Raw genomic sequence first — 25948 nt, forward strand, 5'->3', positions numbered from 1 at the left:
AGCAAAGCCCAGCTCTTGGCTCTGAGGCTGCTGCCCAGCAAACACCCAGGGCCATGCCCGTGGAGCTGGGGTCCCCTCCAGCAGCGGTCCTGCAGAGCACAGCCCCCTCCCGCAAGGGGCATGGTGGGCACCACTTCCACGCCCGTCAGCCCCAGGGTGACAAACTGCCACTTGTTGAAGGCTGAGCGTTACCGGCTGCACCAGTGGCTGGTTAACAGGGGTTTTACAAAGCTGTGCTTTCTCAGGCAGCATCAGTGTGCTGCAGAAACAGGCTTTGAGATAAGCTGCTTCTGGCAGCTGAGCATCCCGAAGGCAGCGCTGCTCCCCGGGAAAGGGGGACACCCGGCAAAGACATGGAACAGCCCCTGTGCAAACACTGAGCCTCTGCCCAAAAAATACCTCTTTGGTTGGAGCTTCAAGTTCATCTTTTATGCACCTCTGCAAGGAATCTCACTCTCTGTATGTTGTGCAAGTTCTTTGCAAATCCATGCCCATAATGTTCCACCACCTCTTTCACAGGTTATCCTACATTTAGGTGTGCTCTCCATCCATGGTGACAATTACACAAATTTTGATGTCAAAGTGTAAAAGACTCCTGGTTCAATTTGCCCTAATTACCTAAGAGATGGGGTGCAAGACCTGGAATCAGGGAGAATAAACACTTCTCACCCTGTAATTTCAGCAAAGCGGCTGACTGAGAAAGGTTGTCTATACCTATAGAATTACTTTGGGGAAAAAATTAAAAAGGCAAGTTTTTTCCCTATAGCTGCAGCTCAAAGATTCCACAATGATGTTACTTTTGCTTTTGTTTCGTCACTTTTTCCTCAAGAGCAAAGAGTGGATTTTCTCTGGAACATCAAACATCATCTGCTTATGGGTCAAAGCAGGCAAATCTCAGGCAAACCATAAAAGCTGCCCCAAAGAGTCAAGTACAGTGGTGAAACATGCTGTCACCCGCTTGTACGTGTTGAGACTCTGTAATCAAACACGACTGCCCAAAGCACAACGCAGCTAGACTGAGCCCCTCTGATTCAGCACTGGACTTGGCCTCAGTCACCTCATCAGCATGGCAGGAAAATGATCAGCCAAGAAACCTCTTACCGCCCATACTACTGCTGTGGATGTTGTTTGGTATGAAGGAAAATGAAAGCCACGCTAGTGTCTGATTAATTTATTTTTTTTTTTAGTTTGTATCTCATGCAAATTAGATTAGACAGGCCCATACCTTTTATTTCATATATTTTAATTTCATATATTCCCCATAATTCAGCATGGAGAAATTAATTCTTTCACTGGGTCTAAGTTTCAAATGAAATGCAAAATGTTTTAACAACAGTCTTCCAGATTTTATAGAGTGATAATGTGGCAGTCAACCCTTTGACATTATCTAGTTTTCTTTTAGTTTCTTTCCTCTATGCAGCAAAAGAATGAGGAAAGAGAGTGACGGATAGAGAAGGACAGAAAAAAGGTACTAAAACCTCAGTTTGAACATCTTCCTTAAGAAATGCAAACTTTAAAAAAAAAAGAAAGAAAGCAGCAGAATTTACAACTGGCAGAAATCAAGCCAAGGCTTGCTCCTCCTTGTTTATATTTGGACAGATTGTCTCAATAATTTTTTGAAAGAGAACTCTACATCAGTGAGAACTGCTGCTCGAAATTTGACCCTATCACCTTTACTCACATGTCAAAATTCATTATGAGTAGGACCATATTCATTACTGGGTGTACTGAAAGAGTAACTACTAACAATAGAAAACAGTGGGGGAAATCCAATCCACCATGAACAAAGAATGAAGAAGTGCCAAGACACTGTTTTGAAACAGCAAAGAACAGAATCTTTTCAAAAGATTCAGTTTGAGTCAGCGTGTGCAACAGCCTTGTCAATAAACCAAACCGATTACATAATAAAGCAAAAAAAAATTTCCTTGTTTTTCTCTGCTGCTGCTGTTACTGTAGAGCTAAACAGTTGGGAAAAGTGAAAAAATAAAATGCCTAAGCAATGCTTTTCTATAACAAGAACCCAAAATGTCATCTGCTGTTGTTTTAGAACATGGCCCACTGTGTTTCCTCCTCTGGAAATGTCTCTTCATGATTTTATACCCTTTTTTTCTGCCTTTTTTTTCCTCCTCCTGTGAAAGTAAATACCAAGGAAGTAGTAATTACCAAAGGAGAAGCAGCAAGGACCTAGCAGAAGCACTGCACTAATACAGGTTAGGCTTCCAAGGCACTGGAAGCTCTGAAGTCTCCAGCCAGATCATCCCAGAAGACTTGTAGCCTTCAGCATTTGACCAGGAAAATAAGCTGGTAGAAACCTGCTTGAAATCTGTTAGAGCGGGGTTCTTGCTAACACTGCAATTTGTAAATTATACAATGAGCTGTGTGTCTGATTTGATTTAATTATCTTGCTCCTGTTTACATCTAAGGCTTCCTCCTCATGCGGATCAGCCATTAGCAATGGCTTTGAAACAATGATCTATTATTATGGTTGCTTTTTGGTTTTCACTGTTTAATATTTATTACAGCTTCTCACATGCAAGAAGATATTTCCCTTGCACTAGATTTTAGGGCAGACACTCCTAATTGGCTCACATTTTCTATCCATTCTTTAAACGAAGGATTTTAATAAACCTAGCAGAAAAAGGAGATGTTTCCATGTGCAAACTGTCAAACACAAATGTAAATGAGGCTCATGTTCACAGTCCTGCCCTTTGGCATGAAGAATAACAAAATGTCACACAAAGTTGGGGTTTTTTTCCCACTTCAATACAGTATTTATTGTGCACACTTTTTTTAATCTGCATGTTTTATTGTAACATACTAAATGCCCAGGATAAGCATGCACTACAACCACTTCCGTTGTAGCCTCTCTATTAGACATACGGGTTCTGTAATTCTGTACTGACAATTAAATTTTAATATTGCTCATAAAAATCAATCTGCTAAAGCTGTGTTCCTTTTTCTCAGATATACCTTAGCACAGTTTGGTGAGATACGCTTTTGATTACTGGTGCTGTTACACAGCGCAGACAAGAGTTTGCCTTCCAAAAGCACAGCTCACTGCACTAAATACAGTCAATGCCCATCTAATTCACACAACTAAAATGTGAGCACAAAATAGAGCTACTGCAGAATAGTCCTGTGGAAAAAAAAAACCTAAATTTTTTTTCTAATCCTTTTAGAAAGATAAATACAAGAGGTTAGATATATATACTTATAAACAGCATGTCAGTGTCAATGAAGTAGTCAGAGCCAGTTGCTGTTATTGATCTCACTTTTGCTTATTTTAGAATTTCCTGCTAAGTTCTAGCATATCAGAGGAAGGCTTTCCTAAACTGCTGTAAAAGAAATAAATAGAGAACACGCGTTTTTAGTAGCAGTAGGTGGTATCCTGCTAATTAAAGATCATAAAGTAGGAAGGACAATCTTGTTAATTTCTTACACAACCTGAAAAGAAATAGGAAGTTTCTGTGAGCTGTCAGTGGCAGGGATGCGACCCTTCATCCCACAGATGTTCTCTGTTACTCTTGCCATAGTACTACACACATTTCAGAGCAGTCTGGAGTTTTGCTTGGGCACAAAAATCTCCTCATCTGAACCTGTCTGAAGAATCAGGTGCCCAGGTCATTTGTGGGTGCAATCTATAACCCTTTAAAACTACCTTGATTTGTCAGAATTTAACAGTGGTTGGGAATTTTACCTTAATAACACTGTTTTCCCTAATCGCTTTTCATAATTCCATCACTCAAATCACCCAGAATTTATCTTTCTTTATTTTAATGCTTTAAAAGCACGACACAGTAATTATGTCTGCTTCTGATGGGCTAACATTTGCTTAACATTAACAATAAATATTTGCCAAGATATAAACAGCACTCAACCCCCTGCTCCTGCCCCCAACATATGTTGGTAATAAGGGATAAATAAAAGGTAATTAAAGCCATCACATTTAGCAGTGAGATATTTTTAAATAATCCTTAGCAGTGGGTAGCACATTAGGCAGCTTCACTGGAAATAATGAAGAAATTTAGAAAATACAGCACAAGTACAGAATACAAAAGGCGGAACTTTGTACTGTCTTAACTGTTGCTATAGGTCAGAGAAATAGGGTAATTTTTCCAGTGTTTATACTTACATATATCTCTCTATGGAAATGTCTGTATTGTGGTGTCATATAGACATAACCCAAGTAGCTCTGGTTCATCAGAAACATTTATCCTGCAGTAGCATAGAGCTCAGCATGGGCTAATTCACCCTGCCGAGAAGGGCAAAACAGTAAATGGTGAGAAATAAGCCACTGAAAAATGCAGGCTTTTTCCCCCCTGCTGCTTCAGCTGAGTGGTTCGCACAGCATTTGGCCTCGCATCCAGATGTCCAAGCATCATTCTGCTCTGAGCTCCAGCAACAGCAGTCTGCAAAAGCTTTGAAATCCTAGATGATTTGCCAGGAGAGAAAGGAGGTGGAAAAAATTGGGGTAACAGGGAGCACAAGCTGCAGGGAGAGGACCATGTGAGGAGGCACTTCCAAGTCCACACAGAACATAAAGCAAGGCTCAGGCATTAGGGTAGGGGAATTCCACATCCATTCATCACACAAACCTCTTCCTCTTAGCACGTCTGACAGTTCAATTAAAACCCCTGAATGCTTTTTCTGGCTATTCTTAGCTATTTTCTAAGTTATTCCTGCCTGTAAAAGTCTGGTGTTTCAAGCCTGTTGTTCTAAGACTTAGGACTAAATTAAGTGCTTTTGAAGTAATATGGGAAGGGGGGACATGAGACTTCATCCAAATACTTGGACAGAAGTCAGCTTGCTTAAGCTCAGAAATTCCTGTTACTGGTAGTGGCATAAGTCCCTGGGTTTAAGAAAGCAGGGGTCCATTTTAGGAAACAGCTAGCTTACCGGGGAACTGTGCCCAGAATGTGCACCAGCACTGGAACCGTCACGCAACTTGGTGAGACCAAGCCAGCATCCAGTGTTTGTCTTGACTTTGCTTCAGTGTCAGAGCACCAGCCTGGCAGGTGTTTGCTTAGGGAGAAAGCGTGGCCCTATCCGTAACACATAACCAAGGTCTACAGGCTTATCCTTGTAAGGGCAGGCAGTAAATAATTAGAAGCTGCAGAGCTGTAGCCCTCAAAATAAAACTTCCCGGAAAGTCAATCAGCTTCAGGATGATTTTATCCTTACAACAGCATGAAAACAATTGAACCCTGGACAAGTACTTGGACAAGAAGTACTTGGACAACACATCACAAACTGTTATGTCTTTGTTCGGGCTGAGCCTTGAGTCCAGACTGTACCCACTCTCCCACCTATCCCTATGAGTTAAGTTATTTAAGAAATCTTTGACAGGCATTATCATTCAAGCTTTCAGTCCTGGCAAGACTTTAAAGTCATCATGCACAACTTCTGTGCACATTGTGTAACGCCAAATATGCAAGCAGGGAATAATCATTTACATGTTTGTGCTTCTTTTGAGCCTTGCGCTTCTCCATTCTCCTTGGAAGTGATGCAGACCCTGCCACCCTGCTAGCATTTGTGCTTCACCACATCAGAGTATCTTTGGAAATGTAGGCTGGTTTTGTGCATTGTACAGCGCTCAGCATACAGGAGTTAAACCAACGGTCAGGACAATATTTTAGAGCGTTAGTTGTCTCCTTGCTTCTGGTTTATGACTACTTTGGGTTACAACCCAGCAGGGCACAACTGGCATGCTGAAACCGGCTGTTCAGAGAGCACTGCCCTGCTTGTCTTGTCTCAGATCCAGGGGCTGCTGCCTCTCACATGAGGGTACACAAAGCGCACTTGACCCATTGCTGTGCACCTGCTACTGAACACATTTTCTGTTTCTTTTCCAAGTAACATTGGCCATGGCTCCGAGACATTAATTTGGGCCCTGTGCAGCACCCATGTGTAAAAGCCTGATTCAGAGAAACTGAGGTGTAGCAGGAAGAGTTGTAACCCTTAGTCACAGAAAAAAGTTCACAATTTCCAGCTTTCTGTAGCCTGGTGTTCTCCTGTCCCCTGGATGTGGCTGCACAGTCACAGACCCAGTGACTCTTCCGGAAAAACCTCTGCCTTGGGCTGGGCTATAGATGAAGGAAGTGTTTGGTTTGTTCTAGAAAGGAATTTTGCTAGACAATCTTTTAAAATTATTTCTCATATATATAATCATGACAGATGATAGGATACAAAGAAGATATATTTGTGAGAACTTTTACCTTAGCCTTTTTCTGCTGTGAGATGTTATCATATCACTGTCACTGAAACTAAATACATCAATACTTGTCTAATTCTAAAGTATTGTAGTGGTACCTGTGGCTCCCCTGTGCTCAGTTTGTTTGCCACAGGGGATTTTAGAGAGGAAAATGAATGGATCAGGTGGGACTTCCTGGTAGGGGAGATAATTTTTCCCTTGGGCAAATTAATGATCCTGGTAAAAAAAAGAAAGATCTAGAAACTGGCGAGCATGGTAGAGGGGAAAAAGCTATTAAAGTGAAAGAAGTGGACAGTCTTGTCTACAAAATTACCAAAAAAACTGTTCAGGGAACTAGAGGAAACTAAAGAGTTTACTTCAGTTGAACAAGGTAGGCTAAACCTTGACAAAAGCCATGGTTGAAAATCAGCTTGTCCAGCTTTGCAAGGATACAGTGGGCAAGGAGATATTTATAAACTTTTAAATTTGTATTCTGTCATGTCTAATCACTTCCCCTTTTCTTTTCAAAGGTTACTTGCTTTAGTTTAATAAAAACAGTCCTTTGGACTTCTTAGGGGACTTCAGTTTCAAGAAGAAGGTCTAGTCAGATTCAAAGCCTAAAGCTGCAATGAGATTACCCAAGTTTATAAAAAACATACTTAAGGCTATTCTAGGTAAGAGTCTTCAAACCACCCAAGTGAGTTAAAAGTTCAGGCTCCTCCAAGCTGTGATTCTGGCCAATTCTAGAGCAGTACATTTTTTTTAAATAAAATCTGTTATAGCTCTGGACAATCTTTTAGGTACAGGTCCAGTGAAGGTAGGCTAATCAACCTTTAAGCTCCCGTCTGTGAACAAAAACTGATACTCCTAATTAAATAATTTTGGCCTCTGATCTCAGAAACAGATGAGTTAAGGCAAAACCCTGCAAACAGGTGTGGTTCCATGGACTTCGCAGGGGATTGAAAAATTTACTTCTATGCAAGTGCAGACAATTAAATTTTCAGGGTTATATGAGAAATTAGATAGCCATTTTATTGTCAAGGATTCCCAGTTTAGAAGTACTTTTGCTTGCTTTTTTGTTTGGTAAGTGTAAGAAAGTTACAAGCTGTCATGTACCGAAACCCAGCTTCCTCCATAAAGGATGACTGAATTGTTGTGAGCCTCAAGTCATTCACCAGTTTGAGGGTTTTGTACCTATAACTGCACTGGTTTCCAGAACTGTTTGCAGTCTGTAAATCCCCTGTGATGCAATCCCTCTGAAGATATATGGTAGACATACATTGCTGACATTTTTCTCTACAGTAACCACCAATGAGACTGGGATGAAACTAGCAGGAGCTAAGTTTTATGTAATTGTTCACATTCCTCTCTTCACCTCTCCATTGCACTTTACATCTCTCTTTGTCAATATCTACAGATTCAGTTTGCCTCCTTATGTTTTCCACCATACCGGGTGACCTGCGTCTTTGTACTTTAAGAGACCTGTTAGAAATATACTATGCAGTTTAAACATACTGCTAAGATTAAACTCACTTTGAGAACATTAGCTGAAAGATTTTCAGAAATGAGGGAATGACTGGCCAGCCATATATACCAGCACAAGAGCAAATGTTGAACTGTCTGAAGCAGGGGAACGACAGTGAGCTTTGGAATTTGATTTTAAGCTGAACTCTTGTCTTGTTGGGAGCTCATCTGTTTATAAGTTTTTCTCATTCAACAAGAAAAATGCTTCTCAAAAGGAGAAGAAGGGTGTTAAAGTGTGCAAAGTCATTAACAGTTCCTGTAAAGAAACACAAATTATGGCTTTGGTTTATAATCCTGAAAGAGACAATCAGATGGGAGATAAGGAAAAAACCAAAACAAATAGAAGAGAAAGGTTATCCTGAGATCTCAGCTTATGTCACAGCACAAAGTCATGGTGACATTGAATGTATTAAGAAATGACAAAAGGAAATACTTTTTTAAAACAGCATGTACCTAAATGGTAGAATTTATGTCCTTAGAAGGGATTTTAGACAGATACACTTTAGACAGAATTGCAGCAAATTCAGAGGGGTTACAAAATTATCTGTACAACATAAACCCTCAGAAATATAGAAGGATAATATCCTCTTATTTAGACTGATTTTAAACCACCTAGTCCAGATCGTAATTCGAATTTCAGTTATAAGCCAGTTGAAAGAAGCTGACACCTGCCTCTTATAACCAAAAAGCAGTAATGCTTCAGCCATCATGGCAATTCTTCAGCAAGAATATACATTTTAGAGCATGGTTACTAGAGACCAGGGTAGATAATATACTTGAAATTTAGAGACATATTAGAGGTTTCATTTACAAACATTGACAAAACTTCTTGTGAGACTTCGACCATAACACAGAAAGTAAAAAACAGGGTATATGGCAAACGCCTATCCAAGCCCCTTCCACAAGTCAGCTGCACACAGAGAACGTTCCTACTTCAAACTTTCATGACCTGATGGAGCTGATGCAAATTACACACAGAAATTAAGCAGAGGTGCAGTTACAGACACCTGAATCTCCAACAACTTATTCTTTATTAGAAGACATGAGAACTAATGCATATTTTTAATAGGGCATCACATCTTACTACTTTTCTTAGTAAAGGTATCGTACCAGATACTCATACAGCCTCCACATTTTTCTTTACAGATATGCAGACAGACCACTCTTCCTCTGTTCAAACCCATCCCACACAAATGCCCATCTTGTTACTTTTTTCATTCAAGCTATGTCAATATGCCCTTCATCAGCAACTTCTCTGGTCCTGTTCAAACAGCCTTTCACCTCTTCAGCTGAGGAATAGGGGAATTATTAAGGGAGGAGTAAAAGAACCCCTTCTTGGCAGTCATCTCTTTCACACATTGTTGAGCTATCTGAAAAAAGTTATGCTACTTGGTGGCATTGATACAGACAAATATCATTAAAAATTCACACAATGCCAAAGAGTGCACTGTTCATGCCATACATAAACTCCACTACTTATGAAAACAATCACCAATATGTATACTAGCCTTATCAACACTGCAGCCCATTAGTTTTATACTGTGACATTTTAAGGGGGTTATTGTACAAAATTTATGCATTTGTTTGTAGAATTTTTCATATCTGAAGGAAGGCCCTGTCATAATACTTCTTTTAAAGCACAAAATCCAACACAGCTCAACTAATTTTTTGTTCAGTACAAGTATAAAATGAAGTTTTTTCAGCACAGACATCCTGTTGGCTATTAAGTGTGCCCATGGCATTCTGGTTCAGAATGAAACAGTTGGTCAGACACCACAGTAATGCAAAAATGAGCTGCCTAAAGGAGTGATTAAGCGGAGAGCTAAGATAGCAGGCTTCACAGCTTTTATTCCTTTAACCAGTCTTCCAGCTCTCACATGAAAGCAGCTCCTTAGCAGCACAGCATTGTTCTCAAGCTATTTCTGAGGCTAGGTTAGTACGTAATGACCTTGACTTTAGCAATCTCCAAGTTACTTTTTCCACTACTGCATCCTGGTTTGGAGAAAACAAACCAAGTGATGTGTCTTCTTTCCTCTTTCCTACACTCTGGCTTTGAATGTCCTTTTTGCATAATTAAGAGCAACTTTTAATGTGCTCCTCAAACCAGGAACTAGCATTGATGCTATTTATGAATATCCTTTCAGATATCTCCTTACACTGTTCTCATTGACTGAGCTGGAACAAGCTGCACACTCACTAAGCTTGGAACGATTTCTGGCATTTGCCCACTTTAATAAGATGCTGGAAAAGTTTTATATTGATTTGGGTAAATGAGTTGTACTGAGTAATTTTGCTCTACTTAATCATTTTATCAGAACTTTGGGATTTTCTCTTGTTTTTGAAACAAGACATGGATGTCAACAGCCGACTGTGAAACTGTGGTTCCTGCATAATCATACCATCAGCCCACCGATTGCAATCAGTCTTTATGCTACACACATTTCTTTTGTTTGTTATGAAGAAAAATGGAATAGTCTTGTTTGCCATGTTCTGCAAAAAAATATCTGTGTGTATGGGATGGTATAGAACTATACAGCGCTCCCTGATGGGGCATGAATATCAGAAATGGTCTCCTACTGTGGACCTCAGATACTCTTCTGAGTTGAGAGCCGGTGTCTATTAATGGGACTAAATCTTGGCTAACATCCCTAGACAGCTTGTAGTACCCAGCCTAGCTCATTTAGATCTAAACCAGATATCCCTGCTTATCATGCACTGTACACTTATACACATATACATGTATATACCAGCAATATTACTAACTGCACATATATATGTATATGCATATATTCAAAGACAGATATTGAATTCCAGTTTCTACTTCTCACAGTAATTGCTTTTGTATGCAAAAGCCCACTGTACTGAATTTTGTTCAGTTACAACAGAAAGATGCACACTGTGTCTTCCTCTTTATTAAAGACAGATGGATATTCTCTTGTTTGGGGTCTACCCTGCAAGCATCCTCACAAGAAGTTTTCATAAAAAAACTTTGTACGTGCTTCTGTTACTTTAAAAGAAGTTGTGTGTTTACTCTTTCCCACACATGGAGCATATAATTATGACACAAAGTAAGTAAGCGTAATTGCTATTATCAAAGATTAGCTTCACTAGAAAGAGTAAAAGAGTTTGTTTGTTTTGTTTTTTTTTTTACCAGAGTAAAAGAGGTAGGGAACGAGAACAAAAATATTTATCTATGTGTCTTTCTGCTTAAATTTCAGGTTCTATGAAGATGTATTGTTTTAATCAGGACAGTTTTCTGAGGTTATATATAGCTTTGAAAGGACGGCGTTAATTATTGGCATTACAGCAATGCTCAAATTTGGACCAGTTTGGAATATAACATGTTCAATATTCCAAGAGAAACACTTCAGGAAATATATTTGACAAGTTAATGTAGTAACATTGCTTAGCAGAGAACATGTTTAATCTAAGAGATGGGGGTTTAAGGCTTGGTTTGGTGTTGTGCTTTTTTAAACACAGAAATGCAATGGAAAAGAAACACACTCTTTGCTCACTTCTGCAGCAGTAGCTAATTCTATCCTTTACCCTGGAACTGCAGAGTCTCAGAAAAGAACAAATAATTTACCCACAAGCAGACATGCTCGAGCTGCCTCTGCCAATGCTCAGCCCAGGATGGAACTGTGGAGAAACTGGAACAAAGCCCAGCTGCACGGAAAGTGCTGCATTTCATACGGGTGACATACTTGCTTCATCTCCACCAAACAAGGAATCCCCCTGCCCCTTACTGCATTTGGCTGTACCCATATCCCCTTCTCCAAGTGCAAAAAAATTAAATATAAAACAATATAGGCAGTACAATAGCTATCTCATGCTTTTTTTAAAGGAAAAACTTACAGATCACTGTAGACAAGGCCATATATCTGTGCTGTGCTGTGATGATAGATTCCTCTCAGGATAATTAAAAGCAGGATCACAACAAAAGCTGGAAGCCCCCAACTCAAAAGGAAGTAAAGCAGGTAGCGCCGCTCTGTGTGTTCATCATTCATCACCAGGACGTACCAGAAATTAACAGCCTGAAAAATAATGCACAATATATAATCAGTAGATTTGCTAGATGATTAGCTATTCCCAAAACCAGATCACTCTTGAAAGTCATAATATAGCATATTTCTGTCCCAGCGTATGCGTATATATAAATATTTTTCAACATAAATATTTTGTTCTCATTTTCTTCCCTTAGGTAATCACAAGAGGCTGATTATAAAAGAAGTATGCTTATTTATACCGTGCTTAGATTTGGAATCAGACTATCAGAGAGGAAGAGACACCCTGTTTAGTTGAAAACACTATTTATGCAGTACAAAAATAGCTTTGTGGTGCAAAACATAGCTTTCTTCTTGGACTTCCATACCTTCACAGAAAAGACTGATATATGATACGGCTAAAAGTGATCTATATTGAATCTTTTTGCACTGTTGTTTAGCTCTATGTATCTTCTTGCAGGAAATGCACTAACCTTCAACAGTTTTGACTCTGGAGCAGGTTCAGCAAAAGGCCATGAAGATGATTAATAGACAAGAGAATCTCTTCTATCAGGAGCAGCTGAAAGAGCTGGAGCTGCTCAGCCTGGAGAAGAGGAAGCTCAGGTGGATCTTACCCATGTGTATAGATACCTGATGGGAAGGGGTGATGGAGAGGGAGCCAGACTCTCCTCAGTGGTGCCAATGGCAGGGCAAGAGGCAATGGGCACAAATTAGTATACATGAAATTCCATCTGAACACAAGAAAACGCTTTCTTACTGTGGGGGTGGTCAATGACTGGGCCAAGCTGCCCAGAGGGGTTGTGGAGTCTCTCTCCTTAAAGATAATAAAAATCTAACTGCACATGGTACTGGGCCACCTGCCCTACATGACCCTGCTTGAGCCAGGGTGTTGGACTAGACAGTCTTGGGATCCCCCTACAACTTCAGTGGTTCTGTGATTTTGTGTACTATTTGTACAAAAGTTTGAGAAAAAAATGCAATTAAGTGAATGTAAATTCACATGCATCGCTACAGCAATCTGTGTCATTTTACGAGCAACTCATCATCAAATGGCATAACTAAGAATTTACTACCATATATGAATCAAAATGAAGTGGAATAGTTGAAATCTCTCCAAAGAACTGCTGGTATAAGTAAAGAAACCTTTCCAGTGAACCAAAATACTTAAGAGTTTTGCTTGGATCTTTGCATTTTAAGAGGTTAATAGTAGAAACGCTCTCCTATGTGTTGAGCATTTTTTTTATGCACATGTACACACGCATTACCACTTTCTAATGAGCACCTGAACTATCCATAATAAAACTATGTTTTGCGAAACATTTCTTCACTTTCTCTACTTCAAACATATAGCAGCTACCGCATGTTATATAATTATTTCTGGTATTTACATGGGGAGAATAATGGATTCATTTCTGCCTAGCAGGAATCTAATCCAATCTTGTGCCTCTAGCCTGTCTGGACAGCCAGTAGAGAGAGGGCAGACATCTTCAGGCACTCACTGATCTTTACCCAATCATATTCATCTCTCTCCATTGTCTGCACAGGGGTTTCATACAATAATGTTGACTTACATGCTCAATTTGCAGCTGTCTATTGTTAGGATTGGTAAAATCCATATACAGTGACAAGACAATTGCAAAGTGATTATTTGTGTTTGTGAAATTTTGCAGATTCCCCTTGGCAAAGTGTTTGCCTACCAGTTTGTTCAGGCAGACTGAATTTTCACAATCAAGTACTTAATTAGTGGTTTGTGGATTCCTTATATAAATCTCATCAGTTAATCATCATTACCGTTATTCTTCTGTGATTTATATAGCATGAATATACAATACTTTCTATCATGAATCATAAAGCACATTGCATACGCTAACAACTTGTTTTCAGAGAAAAAATTATTAGTTTAGGAAGCATTTTAAAAGCTCCCTTAGAGATTGACATTTTATAAGTCCAGTGTATGTAATTATATTAATTATACAGTAATTATTATGGCCTTTTTTTGTTTTCATTTCATGATTGGTGCTATTTGAACAAAGACAAAGTTTGTTTTCCTTAAAAGAACACAGGAAAATTCTACCATATAATAGTAACTGTCCTGCTTAGGCTGAAAGAACACAGAAAGACTATTAATTCCTTTGCTGGACATTCACAAGAAGAAAACATTAAAGAGATGAAAAGGGTGTTTGGAAAAAAAAATAAATCCATAATTTGTGGAAGGATTCGGTTGTTCTCTTATAAGGACCTTTTCTCCCTTAACTTTTACATGGAATTGAAAACCCATTCAAGATTCTGTCACCTTATGCCAATAAATATTCTTCAAATTACATGCCCTTGTAGGTCTGACTAGGCTGTGCTTCACTGCGTTTCCAGACAGCAAAATCCTTGAATTGATCTATGCCATTATGCTCAGGGATTGTTGATTCTACTAATTCTGACAAACTGGTGAACATTGTTCGCAGTCAGCCAACTGAGATTGCTTTCTAAGAAATTGTACCTCATGTCCTTGCTCTGTGTTTGTTTAGCCATATTTACCTATCTCACCTCATTTATCACAGAAGAACACTTCAACACCAGTGCTGCAGCAAAGATTTGATGGGGATTGGGTAGTTCATCATCTCCTGTGCAGTGATATTTCTACCTTGATAATTATAAGTTCCTGTCTTCAACCCCTTTTGATGTTCCAAAATTTAATCAATGAAATACAAACAGTGGAGCTAATTTTAGCAAATCCTTTCCTGTTGCCATGTGGTAACAACAACCCAGTTCTACAGAAGAATAAAATATACAGTCCATTTCCCAGCTGCTCAGGTGGAAGAACAAACGTACAAGTTGCGATTGTTCTGATCTGGAACGCAAAACAATTACAAATTTAAATAACACTCTAATGAAACAACATGAACTTCAGCGAAGCTTTTTTCTTTCAGAATGAGGCAATTAATTGACATTACCTTCCCCAAACTGGGGTGCTTTTATTTCTTTTTTTTCTTTACTTATTCATTCATTTGTCTTTAGGATAATCTGTGGATATCCGGTAAATAGTAGCAGCAAAATACTGTAAATAATGTCTTTCCCAGTTCAGTGGGAAAACCTGTTTCCCTTTTTTCTTCTTTTTAGGAATGGCCATAGCTTTCCTTTTCAGAATGATTGCATGTTTTCATATAATTCTTTTTTCAAAGCTGTTAGGCAGTCCATAAATCATTCTTAAAAATAAGCATTAAACTTGTTGTAAGGTAAGTACTTGCCTCACAAGTCTGCAATAAATTTATAGAAAATTTAAGGTGCCATTAAATCCACAAAGGAGGAGGATTTAGATACGGGTGACAGCAAGCTCATGACATTTACTCTGGTTTCCTTATTAAAGTGCCACTTTTGCTGTTGATTTACTCCATTGAAGCAATGGCTCAAAAGTATCCACCTTTTCCCACAATTTTATTCCAAGTCAAAATTGGAAATTGAGAATGGCACAGTTTGAATTTTTTTTTCTCAAAAGAGAGCTTTTAACTTCTTTTGGTAACTTTTTTTTTTTTTTTTAACAAGTTTGAAAATGCTGAAAGAAGAAAATTATTTTTCCTGATAAATGGCTGACATAATAAAGATTTGTCATGGGAAGAACAGCAGAATACAGACAGGCATCCTTACTGTGTGCTCCTAAGATGAAAGTGCAGACCGCATTTGAAAATACAGGCTTTATGCTGTAGTAACATACATTTGTATGAAGGGACATTTGTCAGGATGAAGACTTCTGAATTTCAGACATTAGTATTAGGCAAATATTTCAGGCTAAGCTCTCTCTCTGGGCACAAAGAGACATTTGCACCTTACTTACTCCTTTCCTTCTGCAGTCAAGAAAGCCTCATCCTGAAAAAATTGGGCAGTGGCATCAACGTTCTGCAACTTACAGAATCTCCCTATTAAAGCCAAGAAAGAAGACATTGCAATACAAAGGGACAGGAACAACCAGACAAGCAAGGATGATTTGATGTGGCCTTTGTCTGACTCTGAAAATGGATCAGGTGATCTCTGAGATCCTTTCCATTCCTGCACTTCAGAAGCTGTGTGTGTAGTACAAATACGGGTATCAAATGTAAGCCTACAAATATAAGAAGCTAAAAATGAAAAATAAAAAATAAAAATCAGAATTAAAAGCTATAGATTTGGTTGTTATAACCACTATTAAAATATGATAAAATGATATGTATAATTACTATACCTATCAATATGCAGAAGCTGGAAGGATCTGGACAAAAAGGGAATGAAGTTGTCCTAGAGTCTAGAAAGAGAAGGTATTTGGTCTTGACTACAGAATTGAATGTGTGTATGTCCAACTGTATTGTTAAATCTCTGTTTTCCTGTAGACTTCTGTTGCCTGGAAATGTTGCTCCACCATCTTTTGATCACTCAGCATTTTCTGGATTTTCTCAGTGTTTTGATTCTACATATCTGCACGTATCTGCGTGATGCTTGTACTTCATTATCACATTCACCCATTTCTGTATGCAGTGACCAAGACTGACACTAGCAGATTCATATAAAATGAGTTAGTGATCAAGCATACACACTATACCACACAGCCTCAGAGAGGGCAGAGTGACTGCACGAGTAATACAGAATCTGTTTGCGCATTTTTGCTTTTTCCCAGACAGAAGTATTTAAGTCTCATTTAAGTATAAATAGATTATTAATTCTGCCTTTCAAATCAAGTCATATGTATTAAGTATACCATGCTGAGAAGTGCAAACGTTCATTTCCCAGGCATTTAAATCTGCCATTTACACAGCAGTAGCATCTAGACTTCCCAGATCAGTCTGTTTTTCCCTTAGATCCACAAGCTTTATTAATGCTGTCATGGGGACCAATGCAAGCACAGAGATGTCCCCCAGTACGCCTTTAGTGCCCTGGCATTGCTTCCTCACTCTGCTGTGACAAATAAAAATTCAGGATCTATTCTCAATCAAGAGAAATAAATTGCATCTGAGGGCTGGGTTGATTTACATTTCAGATGTAATTTCTTTCCTCTTGGGTCTTGACTTTCAAGAAATTACTCACAGATGAAGACCTGCACCTACAAAAAGGGACAATCCCCTTCATTCTGAGTTTTATTCCTGGCAGCTCTTGTCAGCTCATGGCTGAGCAGGCTATACAGGATTCCCTCTTGAGCACCTTTGTCCCTTCGGATTTGCATGAAGAGCCTTCATGACTAACACAAGCCTGAGGCTCCACTAAATGCCATGGGATGTGCAAGTTCTTAGGACCCAGCCAAAGTCTGCTCCAACAAAAGTAACAATGGAATTCAACTACAGCCATAAAAATGACCAACTGTTAACAGCCACACAATTTTTTGTCATTGTAAGTGATTAATCCTTGGAAGAGCAAGCATTCAGAATGGGAATCCTTTTGCAACTTAATGTAACACACGTAGGATGGGAAGACAAGAATCAAACACCAAGCAGTCAAAACATGATGAGATATCCCAGTAAAACGTCAACTTTAAAGCATTAATTTGTCTGTCCAAAACAGTAAAGGTTCAGGAGATCTGAAGCATCTTAGGAATGAAGTGAATGAGCAGCAGTGAAGAGGAATCTAATTTACAGCTTACAAAATAATTTAGGTTACTTCTCTATGAGAAAGTCGTAAGCCAAGCTATGTGAAGTACAGCAGGAAAAAATTTGTATTAAGACAGTAGAAAGTTAACGTCCACTGGAAAGATTATTTAATCTTCCTAACTATACATTCGTAAAAAAACCAAGAATAATAAAGAGTGTATTAGTATCACTAGGGTCAGAGCAGTTTAGATGTTTCTACTCCATTTTTACAAGGAGTTGCAGCAGCAGTGTACATGACAAGACTTGTAGCTTGCAAAGACCAAAAGGCACAGTTGAGCTGTTAGAGAGGCTGCTAGGGTTCTTGATGAAAGCAAGCCTGACATAATCCCAGGAAAATGCCAGATACCACATAAATGTCACTGTGAGAGAAAGTTGTATTTAGATATAGCCTAATTTGCAACTCCTTGTTTCGTCTCACAACCTGCATATTGGAGGATTTGTATGGTAATGTGTGGAGCTGCATATATATACAGTTTTGTGCTATAATTAATTTGTTATGGACAAATCCTATTAAAATAACAAAGAAATGGGATATTTCAAACCTTAGGGCCAAATACAAATTTCTTGAGTAGGGCATGATAACATATTTTCAAAATAACCTCACAGCTTGTAATTTCGACTAATTTTCAACTGATAATTTTCCACAAATTTGATGGTTCATGGTCTCTCACGTTATGACAGTTGTTTTTTACACCATTTACTGTTCTATAATATGTCAAAAGAGCAACAGGGCTGATGAAGGGTCCAGAGCACAAGTCCTGTGAGGGGTGGCTGAGGGAACTGGGGGTGTTTAGCCTGGAGAAAAGGAGACTCAGGGGACACCTTACTGCTCTCTGCACCTACCTGAAAGAGGGCTGTAGGCAGGTGGGGGTCAGTCTTTTCACCTAGATAACAAGCACTAGGACTTGAGGAAACAGCCTCAAGTTGTTCCAGGGGAGGTTTCCTTTGGATGTTAGGAAAAATGTCTTCACTAAAAGGGTTGTCAAGCATTGGAACATGCTGTCCGGGAAGGTCTACCATCCCTGGAGGAATTTTAAAGATGCGTAGACATGGTCCTTAGGGACAGGGTTTAGTGGTGGGCTTGGCAGTGCTCGAGCATTGAACAAAGGGGCTCAAAGATCTTAAAGGTCTTTCCCAACCTAAACGATTCTATGATTCTATGAAAATTCTGACAATATTTATGAATGTATATACTCCTTATTGTAATGCAAGTTTATGAAGGTATGTTTGTCATATTATACAAGTCTAATGACTAAAATGCTACTGACTCAAAAAATTACAGTGCCATTTACACTTACATTCACCTGTAAGAGACTGTTTTAAAAGACCAAATAAGAGATGCTTAGAAAAACTATCAACAAAACCAGTTCTTTGGTGTTCTGAGGCAGAGACTTCTACAGGATGAAGTGAGATGCGGAAATTCTTAGAGAGTCCAAATATTTACCCTTGGAGCTGTGACACTCTAGGTTTAATAAAGACCATCTAATGCTTTGACTTTAGTAGCACTGAGTTGCAGAGATACAGTATATGTATGCCTCTCTCTCTCTCTCTCTCTCTATATATATATATAATATATGTGATATAATAGAAGCACAGTCTCAGTTACTTTTGCAGAGGTTTTGGGGAAGGGGTGAGAAAGACTAAGAGACCAACCTGAATAAGCATCCAGCTGAACTGGCAAAGGTAAAGGTAATGGGTAAGAGATGCAAGGGCAGAGCAGCTTTCCTCTGAAAGATGTTGGCTCATGTAAGCAGAGGCCAGAAATGAAATCTGCAGGAAAAAATGAATGCATACATATTGGAATTAAACAAACAAACAAATCAGTAATAACAGTGAGAAAAAAACAAAACCAAAACCAAAAACCACACCTACCTTCAGTTTGGAAGTAAAATACACACTCATTTACCATTCCAGAGACTCAGGATTTAATATTCACCCCAAAGAAGCAACCTTTTAACACTGTCAGCCACAAAACTAGCTTTAAACTTTTTGCAGACAATCTACTATCCCTTACATCTAGATCTGAAAAGACTATCAAGAGACTTAATATTTATTGTTTTATACTGTTCCCTAGACTGCCATGCATACTGGGCACCAGTTTTGTGACTGAGAGTGGAGATTTTCCTCCATGAAATAAAAAGAGACATTATCTTCTGTATTCAGTAAGGCCAGAAATTCTATCAAGTAAATGAACTTAAGAGGCATTTGCTGTCTTCAGACTGTCAGTCATGTAGCAATATTATACCCCACCACATAAGATAGCAATACTAGAAAAAAGGGAGTAAGCATTTCTTCTGTTGCCTAAGAGCAGACCAGGATTTCACGCTTACAAGTCAGATACAAGTTGTTTTCCATGCACACCAGATGTCAAAGGACTACACATTGGCCAGCTAGGTAGCCAATGCATTGTCTAAGGAACAAAGGTATTCCAGCTGTGACCACAATGAACACTGCTAAACAAATTAAAATTAAAACAAATTTAAAATTAAAACACAACTCAGAAACTTTTAGCCCAGTCTTCTGTGGATTTCTTTACAAAGGAAATAGTTGTACAAGCAGACTTCATTAATGAATGGAAGTGTTCACATAAAGAAGGTCTCAATTTACCTACTGAACCAGCTGCAATAACTGACGATTTTTATTTCCCTTTATAAGGAATACTACCATTTTGACCAACAGCCCACTGAGTGGTTAGCAACAGCAATTTGTGGGCTGTGCAGACTGATTTTATGCATATAACATCAGCATATGAGGGGGCAAAGGAAGTTAAAGGATACAAGCAATATGGCATACACCTGGACATTGTATTTACAACAGAAATATATGTATGGTGTTGCATAACCCTTATACAGTCTCTTTACTATAAAAACATCCTTATAGAGGCAGGGTCTGTATATTGATAGATAGACAATGTTATCTGACCATGACATGGGATAATAAGAATAAGCAACTTGCAACAACTGGACTAAAAGCAATTATGAAATGCATTTCATTATCTAAAAATTTCAGTATTTTATGTGGGGTTCATCAGCCTTCTTCTGGGAACAGGCATCTAACCATGGCCAGATAACCATTCAGTTATTAAGAGGTTAACACACAGCTTAATATAGACTGCTATTTGCCAAATTCTGAGACTGCTAAAACAAATGCCATTGTCTGGAGTGGGTTAAACACAATTGAAACCTGTGCGCATTAGCTGCCTTCCATTTAGGGATAAACACAAGAAATGTTTGTGTGAACAGCTCTGTAGCACCAGCCAGCTCAAACAATACCAGCAGTACTTTTCCTAAAACTTGAGCAAATGTTTCTACTTAAAACAAGCAAAATACAACACACATCTGGGTGGCAAGGCTTTATCACTGTTTGTTCTCTGAAGGGTTGTGCATATGTCAAGGGCAGACTGTTAGGCTAGGGACAAAGGGATGAAAACACACAAGCAGACTGGTAGAATCCTGGAAACATGTTTTTATCACCTTCTGGATGGAATGTTGGCTTGAAAGCACTTTGCATCTGTAATTCCTATTGTGTCTAGCCTTTTCCCGTGTTTCAAGAAAAATAACTTTTTTGTATATTAAAAAGAAGTATATCACAATGTCAACAGTTTTCCAACCAAAATAATGTGAAGAGTCCAAATACCTGCTAAGAATGCACACCGTTCACGGATACTGACTTTTGTTGAAAAAGTAAAACAGGAACACTGCTGAAGTAATCACTCATCTAAGAATTCATCGTAATTAATGGCATTACAGTGTTTTAGACATTAAAAAAAAAAGGTTAAAAAGGTAAAAGGCAAAGAAACATTTGTATGTTACTTTCATATACTGGTTATCTTGATTCTTGGGCAGAAAATACAAATGATAATTGGATTATAACACAGAAAACAAATGGCAGGCCTTATTTTGGAATTTGGGAGAAGCAACTGTAGTTTAGCTACGCTGTTCTGACAAATGCTGGCTACTTTGGCACTTAGAGCTTAAAACACAATGCACTGCAATTTAGTAGAAATATGTGGAGCACAGGCCACTGAATAGACCTTTCACTCGTAATATCTGAGGCAGTTAGGGAAACATACAAAAAAGTACCTTCCAAATAAATTGTTCCTTAGACCTAACTACCTCATGTCTTCTGTACTTTGCTTAGTTTTTAACTAGAGTGGGCAATCTTTTGTAATAACAAACCTATTACTTTAAAAAGCAAAATAGGTACCGTATATTGGAATAAGTTGTTCCCTTTTGGAACATTAAATATATATATATATATATATATATATATATATATATATATATATATATATATATAGGATATGTTCCTTTTGATACCAGTTGTTCAGAGCTCTTTTTACAGAGATTGTATGATTTTAAATGCCACTTTTTGAACAATCTTTGTAACCCACCATTTGATTCTATGCTGAGATTATAAAATAATGCTTCTTCCTGGTCCTTGTCAGGGTGATCAGTCCTGACCCAAAATGGTGTAACTAAAGGATAACAAGTGACTTATGTCAGTCAAGTAGCACACTGCTACTTTTGTTAATGTTTGCAGTAGTTCTGTGCCATATTCAAAATTACAGTGATATCGTGTCACTCACAAGCTTCCTCTTGACAAAATGAAAAAATAAAACTTGAAAGATAAGAGATGATAAATTGATGTACTTCTGTTGAAGAGCAAAAAGGGTTTTGACAGGGTTCCCATCTGACAGTCATTTACTCCATTAATTAATCAAAGGATACTGCAATTCCTTTGTAACTCTAAAACTATTACCTAGCAATTACTTGACGGGAATTAGCACCTGGGTATTCAACCTAAGTCATCAACACCAAACTATAAATGAATAAAACCAGATGATTTACAAAACTGCACACTCCTGTATGAAGAAGAGTATGGCTACCTCAGAACATCACTCCTCTGCTAGTGAAGAGCCGCCTCCTAGTTTCCAGCCTGCACTTATTCATGGTCAATTTATATCTGTCTTTTCTTCTGTTGGAAGTCTCTTGGGTTAAACAGGATTTCCTCCTCCTTGGGGTCTGCACTATCCTGAATTCATGGAAAGCAGCAGTATTGTCCATCAGGCTTCATTTTGGAAGGCTAAGCTGACCGCTGCACAGCACAGCACTCCGTAGAGATGCCCAAGTTGGGCTGGACAGCAAAATCAGTTTAGCTCCATGAATACAGAACCTACTTCGATCAATTTAGTTTCTTTCTCCAAGTAATCCTATGTACAGCACTCTGAAATGTATACTCACATGTGCGAAAACCTGCCCTTGTGCAAAACCCTTGGCAGCTTGCACAGCAATTTAATTGTTCTCTATACTGGTGCCACTTTGATTCTGTCCTTCGTGAAAACAGGTACTCAGGGTTGGATGGAGAAGGGTTGCAGACATCGCACAAGATTCTCATCCAACAGTTTTCATACCTCCCTACATACCATAGAAACATTTCTAACATATGGCAATACCTTAGTGATCACCTAGTACACACAGTTCTCATTTCTGGATGACTAACTCTTGCCACAATGTTTTGCTGTTAGCCTACAAGTTATGACTTCTCATGTTGTTCCAGGAAATATCCCTGTATTTCGCATGCCAGCTTTCAGAGATATTCACATCTTTCTACACTATACCCCGCTACCACTTCATTCTGTCTGTGCTTCCCTGCTTTCTGCCATCAGTGCATTTTTCCCAGACATGCTATTTTCTGTTCCACAAACTAGTCCTTTAGAATCAGTGACATACCGCTCTTCATTCACCCCTTTCTCATAGCTGTCTTTTCCCACTAGTCTGTCTCTTCCCACACCTGAGTTCTTGGACTAATCCTCCTCTATTATTATTTTACTAATTATGTGACATATCATGTATTTTACTGCATTTATCTCATCAAAGAAAACTATCAGACTAGTCTGGCACAATCTAAGTATAAACTCATGCGAGTCTTATTGCCCACTTCATTTATCACTACGTCTTTTGATAAAATTATTTTCTAAACTCTTACATGCTTTTGAGATTGAATTAACGGGCCTGCAGTTGCCAAGATATTTTTTTTTAGTATGTATTATTTCCCAGTCACACAGCAGCACTCTGAAATGAAGGATTTGTTAAAAGCACTTGCTACGAGACCTGCAAGGTATCATGCCTTTATTCTCAAAGCTAGAAATGGGGACCTTTTTGTTCCAACCTATGAATGCATCTATCTTTGGGTTCTCCTCCTGCCTCAGTAGCCATAACCTTCAGTCCATGCCACTAAGTCTATTCACCATCTTGCCTTTATCCCAGTGGTGATATTCAACATCACTATCTTCTCTGAAAATATGAAGATTTTAATTTTGTTTGTTTGGAGCCACACTAAATATATTTACTTTTATCACCTCACTGCAATTTTTTACCAGAAATTTTACAGCATTCTCTCTTCATTTATATAACAAAAAGGACATGACAAAAATTCCACACAAGAATTTATACCGCTGTCAACCAAACCAAATGTCCATGGCATATTCAGTGATGCCAGCTATAGGTGGTGTGAGGAAATCAATCAACCTTCTAAACTGTAAAAAGGATTTATTAAAATCTAAGTTCAGAAATAGCAGAGCTAAATTTGGCCTCACTTACAGAAATTTACAGAGAAAACAATGAGGCTAAGTGAGCCTTGCCTTTTGAATAAAAGAGAAAAAGGGAAAAAGGAAAAAGCAGAAGACTGAAGCGATTCCACACCAATCAGGTAAGTAACTGCCAACTGAGGAGTAGGTTGGCTGAATAATAATAATAATTAGATAGATAGATAATAATAGATAATAATAAGAAGTATGTATCAAGAATAAACAAGTGGAATACAGTGTAGTAGCAGTTACAGCTTGCTATGGTTAAGTGCTGCAATGCTTTGATAAGATGGACTTTAAAATGAGGATACAGCACGTGACACATCAAAATGTATCTTCTCTCCACTTCAAACCAAAAGGTGGAAGTACTGAATGTCATCTTTGTCTGTCTTTTTTCTAGAAAGATCAGCTTTCAGGTATCCCAGGTCCCAGAGACCGGGGGTAAAGTTTGGGGCAGGAAAGATGTACCCTTGGTGGAAGAGGATAAGGTCTGAGAATACCTAAGCAAACTGGACCATGGCACCTGATGGGATGCACCCATGAGTGCTGAGGGAGCCGGCAGATGTCGTGAGACCACTTGCAGTAATCTTTGGCCAACCATGGTGACCAGGAGCAGTGCCTAAATACTGGAGGAAAGCAAATGTCACCTGCATCTTCAAGAAGGGCAAAAAGGAGGACCCAGACAACTACCGGTTGCTCAGCCTCACCTCCATCCATGGAAAGGTGATGAAGCAGCTAATCCTGAAAACTATTCGCGGGCACATTAAAGATGAGAAAATCACAATGAGCAGTGAGCATGGCTTCACTGAGGGGAAGTCATGCTTGACCAACCTGATAAACTGCTACAATGAAGTGACTGGCTTGGTAGATGAGGGGAGAGCAGTGGATATTGTCTACTCGGACTTCAGCAAGGCCTTTGACACGGTCTCTCACAAGATCCTCATAGATGAGCTGTTGATTTATGGGCTGGATAAGCAAACAGTGATGTAGGCTGAGAACCAGCTGAATGTCCAGGTCCAGAGGGTGGTAATTACTGCAAAGTCTAGTTGGAGGTCAGTGACTACTGACATGCCACTGGGTCCAGATCTGCTTAACATCTTCACTAATGACCTGGATGACAAGGCAGGGTGTACTCTCCGCACAGTTGCAGATGACATTGAACTGGGAGGAATGGCTGATACACCAGTGGGTCATGCTGCTATCCAGAAGGACCTAGACAGGCTGTAGAAACTGGCAGAGAGGAAGCTCATGAAGGGGAAGCCAAAATCCTGAACTTGAAAAGGAACGACCACCATGCTGGTGGCTACCCAGCTGGACAGCAACTTGCCAGGAAAGGCTCTGGGGGTCCTGCTGGACACCAGGCTTGACATGAGCCTGCCATGTGCCTTTGGCTAACAGCGTTCTGGGATGCAATAGAAGTGTTGGCAGCAGGTTGAGAGAGATGATTGCTCCCCTCTGCTCAGCGCTGCTGAGGCCACACCTGGAGTCCTGTGTCATTCTGGGCTTCCCAGTAAAAGAGAAACAAGGACATAGTTGAAAGAGTCCAGCAAAAAGCCATGAAGACAATTAAGGGACAGCATCTCTCCTACAAGGAATGGCTGAGAGCTGGGACTGTTCAGCCTGGAGAAAAGGACTGGGGGAATCTTATATATCAGGTATGTGTGTGTATACATATATTTATAGATATATTTATTTATTTATATATCACCTGAAGGGCGAGGGCACAGAGGAGGGAGCCAGGTGGCGGTGTCAGTGGTGCCCACTGACAGGACCAGAGGCCATGGGCACACATGGAAACACAGGAGGTTCCCTCTGGACATCAGGAAACACTTTTTCACTTTCAAGGGTGACTGAGCACTGGCACAGGTTGCCCAGAGAGGTCATGGAGTCTCCATCCTTGGGAGGTGATCTAGAAAAAAAACATCTAGACACAGTCCTGGGCAATCGGCTCTGGGTAGCCCTGCTCAAGCAGGGTGCTTGGACAAAATGGTGTCCAGAAGCTCCCTTCCAAGCTAAACCTTCTGTGAATCTGCGGTAAGAG

General features: G+C 39.2%; 1 protein-coding gene across 1 annotated transcript in view; it reads right to left on the reverse strand.

Annotated features, from left to right (window-relative positions):
* The window catches only part of ADGRV1 (adhesion G protein-coupled receptor V1), a 291122-nt gene that overhangs the window by 68695 nt on the left and 196479 nt on the right, over window positions 1-25948 (reverse strand). Inside the window, exons 86-87 of the mRNA XM_055699397.1 lie at window positions 18972-19088; window positions 11570-11748 (exon numbers count right to left, since the gene is read on the reverse strand). Coding sequence (XP_055555372.1) covers window positions 11570-11748; window positions 18972-19088 — 296 coding nt within the window. The remainder of the gene's footprint in view (window positions 1-11569; window positions 11749-18971; window positions 19089-25948) is intronic.

This window comes from Falco cherrug, chromosome Z (assembly GCF_023634085.1).
Source record: "Falco cherrug isolate bFalChe1 chromosome Z, bFalChe1.pri, whole genome shotgun sequence".
Lineage (NCBI taxonomy): Eukaryota > Metazoa > Chordata > Aves > Falconiformes > Falconidae > Falco > Falco cherrug.